This window comes from Caretta caretta, chromosome 3, assembly GCF_965140235.1.
Source record: "Caretta caretta isolate rCarCar2 chromosome 3, rCarCar1.hap1, whole genome shotgun sequence".
Taxonomy (NCBI): domain Eukaryota; kingdom Metazoa; phylum Chordata; order Testudines; family Cheloniidae; genus Caretta; species Caretta caretta.
In genome coordinates, this window is record NC_134208.1 from 101519144 (window position 1) to 101531338 (window position 12195).

The following is a 12195-nucleotide window of genomic DNA, read 5'->3' on the forward strand; positions in this document are numbered from 1 at the left end:
CTTTGTGCACCAATTATTAGAGTTCTAGCCACTATTTCAGATTTGGAAGCTACAAGTTCAACTCCCACAAGGTACAAGTGTGTGTTTGTTTTTTTGCATAGGGGGGTGTTGTCCCTTCCCTCTCCACTATCAGGAGGCAGGTGGATGAGAAATGGTGTCTCCCTCCTTCACTACAAGTGACAGTCACAAGTGGTAGCTGGCTGTGAAAGCAGCTACATTAATCTGCCACCTGACTTAGTTTGACTGTAAGGAATACTAAAACAGAAACAGGCAATGCTGCAGTCATGGCACCCACATGAGTATAGTCACAGCCAAACTGCCATGTATTTTTTTCAATCCCCCTTAATGTTCAGTTTGAACTGTTTGTAGATTTGCTTGGTATAACACCAGCCTACAACAATGGAACTCATGGAAGCCTAAACCACCTTTTAAAGAATCCTGTTTATGTTCCAAGACATCCAGAGGAAGAAAGTCATCCTTCTGTTTATCCACTCCTGAAAACCACCTCTTCATTGGACATTGGTTGCTCATGTGATTTGGCAGTAAGTAATTCAGATGGATAAAACTGCTGAGCCAAAATAATTTGTTTTGTAATTGTGTCTGAAACTGCATACTCCTGAGTGTGATCACGACATTCATAATTTTGCCATCTATAGGCTTGATAGAGTGCCCATTGACATCAAAGGAAAGATTTCTGTTGATTTTAATGAGCAATAGGTATAGAGGGCCTGATCTATCTTTTCGCGTAGGACCAAATGCTGCCATTGGAAGGCAAGGTTTGACAGAGAAGCATTGAACTCTTGCCTTCTTGACTTTATCATATGGGAATTTTCCTCCCGTGGACTATAGTTGTACATAAAATTGAAGACTTTATTTTCTTAATTTTAAACCTTGATCATGTATGCTGTTGATGGGCAGCCCTCCAGTTGACTTCACTGGGAGTTCCTGTGTGGAAGGCTTGTGGAACAGAGGGCTTGAATTTGTTAACAAAGAGTTTTGTATTTTATTGCTGAGAACTGTTGGCAGGGAAATGTGCTCTATATAACAAATAGTAGCATCCCTGTGTTTTGTTTTATAGGGCTTGCCCATAAGAGATTTTCAGCAACAGTTAAATCACACTACATCAGAAGGTAAGCATTTTATTTTATAGGAGCAAATGGTGTTTTTGTTTTGTTTCAAATAAAATAAAAAGGTTTTACTTTAAAAACAGTTTGACCAATACCTAGATGTATCCTGAGCCCTACTCAAGTACATGGGCTGAACAAAGAATCTCATCTTTTACTGGTATTCACCTGAACTATTCATTTTTACAAATAGATCCCTCTGTCTTGTAAACTGCCATTCTTTAAAATACCATTACTATGCAGTATATTTTTATAGAAATGTAGTCTGTGTTTGGGCCCATTACCTCATGGTTGCTCTGTTAAATACAGAACTGATATGGCATATATGCCATCTATTTCTTGATTATCTAGATATACTTGAATTCTCCTATAGTAGCTTTTGAATTTTACAACATCGGATACATAAGAATTTAACGAGGAAAAATTAGCTAGGAAAACCCCGCAAATGTTAATGCCTTGAAGCCTGCATATATGATGAAACACAGAAGATCTTTACTTTAGACAGTCTAGAGTATTAGTCATAAGAATAAAATAGGTTTATTTACATGGTTAACAGTATATCTGCATCACTGTGATTTGTAATAGAATGTATTCTGTTATGACCACACTGAAGCTGTTCTTTTCCTCTTAAATGAGCCTTTGACCAATAGCCAGTGACTAAGTCATCATAACTAAAATGTAACTAATGGTTATGTGAACTGTATCTGCTGGCATTAATAATATAAAAAATGGATTCAGGTTGATTAGAATGTCAGAAAGATCAATAAGTTGGTATGGACCTTCTTCTGTGTTTGTATACAAGACAGAGGTGACATCACCACCTCTCATGAAAATAAATTCTGTACCCATGAGGAACTCCCATTAATATCTGTAAGGTTATGTCCCCATTGAAGGCAGGATTAGACATTTTTTGTCCACTCATGAATAACCTGATGCTTTTGGCAGGTATGTGTAGACTGATGTGGTGTAGGCAGTGGGATAAGAGTTTTTCATTAGTCTACTCAACAATAACAGCAGATACTTTAAAAACATACCCCAGAACCTCTTAAAATTCTTGCTTTCTGTACTTTGTAGCACTCAATGCAGATGATCAATAAAATGAGATCCACTTAGTAACTTTTTAGGCCTGATCCTGGGAATTTTGCTTGAGTTCCCAATTCAGCAAGATACTGAGTGGGTAGTCCCATTGAAGTTAGTGGGACTACTGACTTGCTTAAAGTTAAGCACATACTTAAGTACCTTGCTGAATCAGGGCCTAAGTAAAGACTGTAGGATCAGGCCCAGAATTCCAATTAACTCACTTTTGTAAAGATGTAAGTCTAAGGGCCTGGTCCTGCACCCACTGATGTTAATGTCATTGTCTTCAGTGGAAGCAGGACCGTTCTGCACATTTAACAGTTTAGATAACAATACTCCAGTAATTCAGATCTTGATATTAAAATTTATAGTGACTACACTTACCAAATACAGTAGAACCTCAGAGTTACGAACACCAGAATTACAAACTGACAGGCCAACCTCTCATTTGGAATCAGAAGTACACAGAGCAGAGACCAAAAAGAAGGCAAATACAGTATAGTACTATGTTAAATGTAAACTACTAAAAAAATAAAGGGAAAGTTTAAAAAAATAATTAACAAGGTAAGGAAACCTTTTCTGTGCTTGTTTCATTTAAATTAAGATTGTTAAAAGCAGCATTTTTCTTCTGCATACTAAAGGTTCAAGGCTGTATTAAGTCAATGTTCAGTTGTAAACTTTTAAAAGAACAACCATAATGTTTTGTTCTGAGTTACGAACATTTCAGAGTTGCAAATAACCTCCAATCCCGAGGTGTTCATAACTCTGGGATTCTACGGCACAAGTGAAAGGAGTCACTACAGATTTAAAAAGAAAAACCAGTGACTATCCTGTAATACTTTTGGGGGGGAATGCAAATAGATAAATCCCTTCTGGATTCTAAAGAAAAGAATAGTTCATAGCCACACAGGGAAAGGAGCCACACACAATTACAGAGGTGCAAAAACATTGAAATGTTCCCTGTCCTGAATTATTCTGCATTGTATGGAGAAATTAGGCACACTTTTTATTAGAGTGACTGTAATTACACTGTCGTGTAGTTTCATTCCAATAGTGTAATTATATTGTAATGGCATTTTTTTTTCCTGCTTTCTCAAGTCAGTTGGTAGAAAAAGGGTGTAAGGCACATTGAAATCAAAGTCAATTATATGACTTACTATTTAGTTGCATTGCTTCAGTAAAACTGAAGTCTGTCCCAAACCTATCAACTAGTCATGGTCTCTCCCTAAGCACTAAGAGTGGTGGGTTCCAGAAGAAACACTTGAACTGAAACACCCACCCAGATTTTTGGGAAATTTAGAACCATCTCTAATTTTAAATGATTACTCTGTACTGGCAAAATGCATTACTTCCTCTTTGAGTTTAATTCTACTATATATTTAAATATCTGATACCAATCTGTTGCATGATCATGGAGGTGCTCTGCAGGCTAGTACCTTTCTCTTACTCTTGTCTTAATCATAATTTTCTGTGTCGTAGTTGGAAATTGTGGCAAATTCTTGCCATCACAAGAAATATGAGGGTGCACTGCAGAAAATCTCAACAAATATGCAAAGTGTATAGAACTTGTAATAAACCCTGTTTCTGCTCTAGTAAAGAAGATTGAGAAATACAGTTTGCCTTATGGGAGGCCCAGGGTTCTACAGAAGAGAAGCACATATTACCTCCTTTACCATCACCAGTATGTGAATGGATACAGCCAGGATCTCAATATGACTTTGTGGAGTGCCTACACTGTTAGCAAATACGTAAGTATTTGCTGGCTTCTGTAATGCTTTGTTCTTCCTACTGTTACCCTTTTTGGTCAGAGGTTGTTTTTTTTTGTTTGTTTTTGTTTTTTTGTAAACTGGAATTTCAGTAAACTGGAATTTTGTAAACTGGAATTTCAGGGCTGGAAGCAGCTCTGCTTTTGAATATTTGTTGCCCCAAAATTCACATAATAGCTGCCCATAGCATCTGTCCCATGAAAACACCCACAGGAGAGGGAATGTAGGGAGGAAAACATACAATGGATGGATTGTGGCTCCTCTTCCTTCCCTGAAGTGAGCTCCAGTTCTGCCTCCAGAAACCAGCAGATCCCCAGGAGCTGTAGCAATCTCCAGTAGGCAAAAGCCATTGGTGGAGAGGCCCTGTGAATCCACTCTGGCTTTGAGTCTCTGGATAGGCACACTCCTTTGCAGTCTGGGTCCATAGCCTCCATGGTAGTGGCTGCATCTGGAACCCCCACGTTAAGAATGGTTTCATAGTACGAGGGGGCCCTTTTCTAAAGGGCATCCTATGTAGTTTCTTGTGTGGCTAGTGTATGATGAGAAACCAGGCAGGTCCTTGACCTGTGCCTTCCCTTTCTCAAGGCAGGAAGCCCATATATGTAGTCTGAGGAAGGGAGAAATGGAGGTGAAGTGAAGGCTGACAACCAGTGTTCACTATTCATACATGAACATGCTTTCCATGCAGAACAGGGGAGGTCTACTTGGGAATCTTGTGGTTGCAACTAGCCCAGGCTTTTCAGAATTGTCCATTTTTGTTTCTGAGAATATTTAAAAATCAAAAATACCCACCTTCTTTCCTCTATGCCACCTGGTAAATGGATAGATTCATATTCAGAGACTAAAAGGCTAGAAGGGGCCATTAGATCACCTAGTCTGACCTCCACTATAAAACAGGCCATTAAATTTCACCCCGTTACCTCTGTATTGAGCCCAATAACCTATGTTTGACTTGAGATACTGACAGTAACTGATGACAAGAACCAAATCCAATTCTTAAATATTGGAAGAGGCTAACAATAACTTGTTGCCAAATACACTGATCCCCGATATCACCTTCTAAATACTCATCACTGAAATTATAATAAATATTCACATGATTCCAGGGCAAGTATCTTTAAAGTAAAATAGAGTGAAACACACATGATGGTATAGAAAATAAATATTCCTATGAAATAAAGTATTCTTAGAGTGGCCTTAGATTAAAAACACTTTAGAATCAGCAGAGAATGTTATTCAGTCTGATTACTTGGCGAAATTGCAGGATTTTCAATAAATGTGTTTTTTGTTTGGTTGTTTTTTAAATAATGCATCATACAAAACTATACTTAAGAATAAGCTACAGGCAAACAAATACTTCACAAAAAATAAAATCCAGGACTGCTAAATCACTTCACCACCACAACACCTCCCGAAGGCTCTCAGGCACCTCTAACGTGCACATCTAGGTTTTCTTTTTGATAAAGGAATTTCTTCCCATAGCACATGGAATGCCTAAGTTCGGTTGTTTTATTTATAAGATACTCATGAAGCAATTTTTGCCTCATCAAAATAAGCATGCAAGAACATTTAATCCTTCTGAAACTTAGTCTCCTCACACAACTAAGAGCAATTGCAGATAATTTTTTAGGGTTTTGTAAACCCAAGTATTGAAGTGAACCATAATGGTGACTCAGCTGTTTGTACAGCAAATTATTATTCTGTTTGTGTTCAATAGGATAACTGGACTGCCTCTGTGGAAAACGTGTCCAGCTGTTTACATGTGGACATTCGTATCCCTTCTAGTTCTAGCAAGACTTGTTCATTTTACAAAAGTCACCATCAACTGAACTACGGATTCCTTTTCCCTCCAAGTAAATTCACTGTCTTCTTCACACAACTTGTTTGAGTTCTGTCATCCCTTTCTTTTGTTCATGCAATAGTGGAAGGGGGCACCCTTTGTAATAAAACGATCCAGGGAATTAACTGAAGGCATCAGGTTGCTACTCCTAAACCATTTGCAGTGTGGTCCATTTCAATCTGCAATTTATGCTAATATGCAAGACGTAGGAATCTCCAAACTTTACTTTGGTGGTTGGCAGGATGCCCAAGATGTTCTTACTCCCTCTGTCACCAAAGACAATTCAGGGTGTCTTGAATAAAGCAAAGGAGGAAAATCACTTGCAAAAATTTTACAGCTAGACCAATACTGGGTGAAATCATGGCTCCACTGAAGTCAATGGAAATTTTGCCATTGACTTTAGTGAGGCCAGGATTTCACCAGCTGTGAAAAGTGTAACTGGCTAGGCCTGCCCTCTTAGTTACAGTGTATTGGTTCACTAGATGGAAAAACCTTGCGTCAGAACATTCTTCATCCCTTTAAACAACAGCATGGAATTATTTCCACCATCCCTCTGGAGGTTTGAGAGGTAGTCAAGTTTCTAACATGGCACCTCACACAGGAAGGGGAAAAAGAGTTTATGAACTCTGAATCAAGTCTTGTGAACTGGGAAAATACAAGTAGCTCAAATTTCAACCTTTCTTCCTAAGTGGTTGTTACTATTTCAAAAAACCCATGTTTTGTGGACAAGAATGCTCATGTCAAATACTGAGGTATAACATTCAGTGGGAAACTTCCTTCAATCAACTAGGATGGAACTCATTTTATAGCTGAAATACAGTATTATCCCACATCAGGTCTTCAGTAAAATAATTAATTGTTTGCACTTAAATATTTTGGGCCTGATTCTCTAACACTTTGTGTAGCTATTTATACCTGTGCAAAGTGAATGTGAAACACTGCTATTCTGCTCCAGTAGCATTTTACCCCTACTTTGCACAGATGTAAATGGCTACACAAGGTGCTGGGCAGTGGAGAATCAGTTATTATTGGTATTATTTGGTATTATTTCTTTTTGATTATTTGAGCATCCACACTAAGTTTTGGGTGCTAGGGCAGAATCTTCTAGGGTTAGATAGCGCTGGGCCCTTCTACTTTTTTTCATCTATTCTGCAGGCAGAATGAGTTGGTAGCAGTCCCTAAAACTCATGCAGTGATCCAGAGGTGACCAGTGAAATCTAAAAGTGTGCACAGATTTTAATATTTTCAGGAATGTGTCCACTTTATATTTGACAACTGCACTTACTGGAGCTGCTGCCTAGATTGCTTCATTCTCTATGCACCTGATCTAACACCCATTTAAAAGAATGAACAGACCTCCCCATTGACTTCAGTGAGAGCAGAATCAGGCCCCAAGTGCATTTACTCTTTTGAAACAGGTCAGACCCACTGTAACGTTTTTAAGTTGATATATTTAACCTCCATGTAGCTGGCATCTCATGGCTTTCCAAGTGACCCTACAAAGTAATGAATCATCATTCATTTCTTTTAGATCTAAGAAAAGACACAAAGAGTTCCTATGAAGCACTATTTAACAGCAACATTGTGCCAATGTATCATGAGTTTAAAGGTAATTATGTGCATCTATTTACATGCAAAAACATTGCTGATTTGCTTGTTTCCAAATCATTGCAAAAGTTCCCTGGCTCAGCTGCCTCTGTAAATTAAGTCCCAGCCAAGATAATTGGTAACAATTGGGCCAGACTGAACTCCTTGCTTACATAGACAAGGAGTTACTCATTGGAATAGTTTCACGAAAGTCAGTGGAATTGCTCATGTGAATAACTGCTCACCACAATGATTTTGGGGTTCCCAGTCTCAGGTCCTATGTAAACAAAGGCCCAGAACTCATTTCTTAATTTGACATTTTACAATATTTTGTTGCTTATTTTTCCTCCTGTCTGAATTTCACCTGCGTGTATTTTGGGCCGAGTTTCTTTAATGGACGCAGATGCAGTTAAATAATCAAAACCAGTTCCCAGTTTAGGAGTGCTTTCTAGGCTCAAAGATGGTCTTGTACCTCTGTTTCTTATCTGATATCTGGTCTGCTGTAGTAATAAAGGCAACAATCTCACATCTAGCAGAGAAGGGATGTGCAAGCTAGACATGCATGAGTGCATGTAGGACACAGGGATTGAGTTGGTATCTGAGAAACTAGATACAGAACTAATCCCCCTGCTAAGCCGGTCTGCATCAGCCTAATACAGTTATATTTCACATGGGGAACATAAGGTGGCTCACTCTTAACTGGGACATCAGTCTCTGAGAGGCATGAGGAGAACCTTGGAGACTAACAATAAACATCTCTCTTCTATCTTCATCATAGCTGTCTGTATACTGATAAATACACGGTGCAATTATTTTCAAAAATTCTCCCCCGACATAACATTTTCCATTACCATATTGTATTCCAGTGTTATGGAACTATTTCTATGATGTCCTGCTGCCAAAATACACTCTGGCAAGAAATGGTGTCAATGTAGTCAGTGGCCCTGTGTTCGATTATGACTCCAATGGGCTGTACGATACTCCAGAAAAAGTGAAGAGGTGGGAATTTTCTCCTTTCTAATGCTGATTTTTTTCTTTCCTTTTTTTTAATCATTTCATAATAACTATGACACTAGTTGCCAAAAAAAATTATCTCCCAAGAGGGGCTCCTGGCAGGATACATCAGCTAATGTGTAGCCAGTCACGTAGCTTTAAAGTGATGTGTTTGGAGCCCAACAAAAGAGAAGGTAAAAAGAAAAAAACACCCCAGAAGTATGGAATCACAAACCCTGTACGTTAGGTCCACCTGGGAACTGTGGCAGCTGTAAGAATGGGGTTATACCTAAAACTCCACGAGGCTGCTTCCAGTACTGGAGGAAACAGGAGCAATGGAAGGAGCCCATTGTCCTTGGTAGTCTGATTCCTTCCTGATTCAGAGTAACGGGCTAAGTTCTATTGATAGACTTCTCTGTAAAGATTTGCTATTTTCTTATAGTTGGCAAGATTGGTTCAAAACAACAGATGAGCTGGGCGTTCCTTTAAGTGAGCCAGAGCTCTGAACTCTGCCAGTAATCTACTTTAGATTCTCGCCTATTTTTATGATGAATCATGGTTTTCCCTTTTTGAGACCATCACTAGACCTACTCTTCAGACCATCAAGCCAGCCAAACTCTGCTTGTGTGACAGCAATCTAGAATGCTCCTCAAAGCTCAAAGTATTCTAATGGCATATTCTAGTGCTAAGCTTCTGAAGGTTTCTCTTGGGCCAAGGAGGTTAATAAAACCGTTTGCTAAAGTACACCAGGTGTCATTGTGCCATGTGTCCTTTGCGCTACTTTAATTTGATAGTTTTAGAGGAAGTAGATCTAAAACGCCACCTCTTTGCATTTCAGATTAACCCGTGACCCAGAAGTTCTGGTTCCAACTCACTACTTCATTGTGCTGACAAGTTGTAAAAATATTTCCCAGACCCCCTTGCAGTGTGAAGGGGCTTTAGATGCCTTATCTTTCATTGTACCTCACAGGCCAGACAACAGTGAAAGCTGTGCAGTAAGTAACCTTTGTTCAGCTCCATGTATATATCTGAAGCCAGGCCTGGCTCGCACTGCAGACAGAGCAGTGGGGAATTAGTTAATGGCTATAAAGTCTTTTGAAGTATTTTATCATGGTGTCCTAGAGTGAGATTAAACAATTTAATTTACATAGAAGTGTGGTATATCCATTTACGTGTGAAAGTAGCTATGTTGTGTGCTTTGCTCTTTTGAACTGTAAAGAGTGGTTGGGTTAGAGCTGGTGGGTTTGAAACACAATAAAGTGAGAGAATCATCATGACACTTAAACAGAGACCGCTATAGTATCAATCACAATAGTTGACACACAAATCCATTGCTGTTGACATGATTACCTCCCCTGCCACTGGATTCCACATTTTTATAACTCAATAGGTTAAAATCAGTTGCATTTTGAGTTTACAGGATCACTTTGCTAAATTAATATTGCCTTTTATATAAGACAGCCAATTTTAACTTTTATTTTTAATATTTGATAACGGGCTCTTCAGTCTGGCTGAGAAAGGTATAACATGATCCAATGGCTGAAAGTTGAAGCTAGACAAATACAGACTGGAAATAAGGCATACATTTTTAACTAGTGGATTCTCTATGATTGACAATTTTTAAATCAAGATTGGATGTTCTTCTAAAAGATCTGCTCTAGGAATTATTTTGGGGAAGTCCTATGGCCTTAGTTATTCAGGAGGTCAGACCAGATGATCACAATGGTCCCTTCTGGCCTTGGAATCTATGAAATTGTGAAAACAAGATCAGGTGCTATGTTTAGTTATATTTGTAAATGCTTAATATCCACTGATCTCTTCAACTTCTTGGTTATGTTTTGTGAAAATTTGTTGCCTTAACTTCTACAAAACAGCTTTCCACTAGCATATTGTATGTGTAAACCTTGAAACAGAATTCTTCAGAATATCCCTAATTTTTCTCTCGTTTCTCTACCCCAACAGAGACACAAACATGACTTTTTGTGGGTTGAAGAGCGAATGAGGTTTCATACAGCCCGGGTCAGAGATGTAGAACTTCTCACTGGACTCAGCTTCTACCAAGACAGAAAACAGCCAGTGTCTGATATTTTACAGTTAAAAACATATTTACCAACTTTTCCCATGGAGTGAAATTTGTCTATTTCACAAATAATTTTGTAAATACACTATTTTATCTACAGGAAAAAAGTCTTTAAATGAGCTGGAACACTTACTGAGAGCATTTGACCATACTGAGAATTGGAAAGAATCTGTGCCACATTCGTATCTCAGGGATATTTGATGGACTAAGTATAACACAGGAAGACAGCTTCTGTTGGTCTTACTCCCACTTGAATGCGGTAGAATTGTGTCTGTTATTAAAGCTGATCTGCTGGCATTTGAACTTTATATACAGAAACACTGAGGAGAAAATGAATGGAACCTTCTAAATCTTTTTAATTACAGTGGAGTGGAAGAAGTTTATAAGGGAGGGATAATTATCAATATTTTGATCAAAAATAGAGATAATTGGCAAGTATGTAAACGTCCTGGAAAACCATTAAAATCCTGATTAATGTAACATACACAATGGTTCCTTTTAATTCTGGCTTCTTGGGGGGTGGGGGCAGTGAAATAGTGAGTGAATTAGACATTCACTTCTAGTGAATTAGATTTTGAGCATTGTGCTATTAAAATATCATGCAATATGCCGCATAAAGCTATATTGCATGGGTAATGGCATCCACCCCCAAATGGGTCATCAGTAGGGGAAGAGCATAAGACTTTCAGCACCATGGCACAGGCCTCTAGCTAAAACAATATCTTTTATAACTGGTTGCCGTAGTAGGTTATTATCCTGTAGTGGACCAGGAACTAAAGAGAAATGTGCATGTTACACACGTGTTCTGTGACTATGCAGGGATGTGGTGCTTCAGAGTACATGTATAATAAGAAATTAAATAATATCTTAGGACAAGTTTGGAGAATTATCTCACTCCAGATGAACTTAGATTTGATTAATACATTTTGCTTTCTTAAAGGTTCAAGGTGGCTTTTCGATTTGGTGGAATGAATTTGTCCTTTTGAAGAACTGACATTTTTTGGGGGGGAAATACCATTGCTCAGAAGACCATTGCTTTCATTTTCATTAATAATGAAAGATGATCTTCCCCCACACTAACATGCAAGGCTGATTTTTTTTTTCCTGAACCCCTTTTCAGCATGGCATAGCTATGTTTAGCTTAGAAATGTAGGGGGGCTTGATCCAAAGCCCATTGAAGTCAATGAAAGCTTTTCCAGTGACTTCAGTAGAACTGGATCAGGCCCCTAAACTGTTTCTCCTTTCACTGTGTGTATTTTCTTGATCTCTTCTGTCACAAGCATAACATTCTCTTAAAGTAGTTTCACTGTGTGAAGTGCAAGTGTGTTGCAGCAACATTGCATCATGACCATGATAGTATTATTTAGTGTAACATCAACTTCGACAAATAAAAAGCATAGGCTGTTGCAGTTTGTTTCCTTTTTTTATGCCAGATACCTTGGGCAGTCAAATAGAAACTCCAATATATGGATCTACTCCTTGACAGGGTCAGATTACAGCAGAGTCTGAGTCCATTTAAAAAAGTGGTATCTAGCCTTTATGGGGCATAGCCACACTAGGATAAAATATACCTTATATCCTAGTATAGACAATTTTATGACCAAGAATTTCTCCATAAACATATAACCAGAGTATAAACAAGCCTGTTTCTCTTCAGCTTCTATCTGTAGTTTATCAACTTCTGTCCTCTCCTCTTTACTAGAACATAGCAAATCCCTATTAATAGAT

At 38.4% G+C, this 12195-nt stretch overlaps 1 protein-coding gene across 4 annotated transcripts in view; it reads left to right on the top strand.

Moving 5' to 3' along the window:
- Positions 1 to 11873, top strand: part of ENPP1 (ectonucleotide pyrophosphatase/phosphodiesterase 1) — a 73258-nt gene extending 61385 nt beyond the window's left edge. For 3 of the 4 annotated variants that reach the window (XM_048844529.2, XM_048844531.2, XM_048844530.2), the window contains 8 exons: positions 370 to 542; positions 1079 to 1130; positions 3795 to 3949; positions 5685 to 5820; positions 7339 to 7416; positions 8261 to 8393; positions 9226 to 9382; positions 10350 to 11873. In XM_048844529.2, coding sequence (XP_048700486.2) covers positions 370 to 542; positions 1079 to 1130; positions 3795 to 3949; positions 5685 to 5820; positions 7339 to 7416; positions 8261 to 8393; positions 9226 to 9382; positions 10350 to 10517 — 1052 coding nt within the window. In that variant the 3' untranslated portion in view covers positions 10518 to 11873. Of the gene's footprint in view, positions 1 to 369; positions 543 to 1078; positions 1131 to 3794; positions 3950 to 5684; positions 5821 to 7338; positions 7417 to 8260; positions 8394 to 9225; positions 9383 to 10349 lie in introns of those variants that run through there. The other variant, XR_007355813.2, reaches the window with a different exon arrangement.
- Positions 11874 to 12195: the final 322 nt, after the last annotated feature.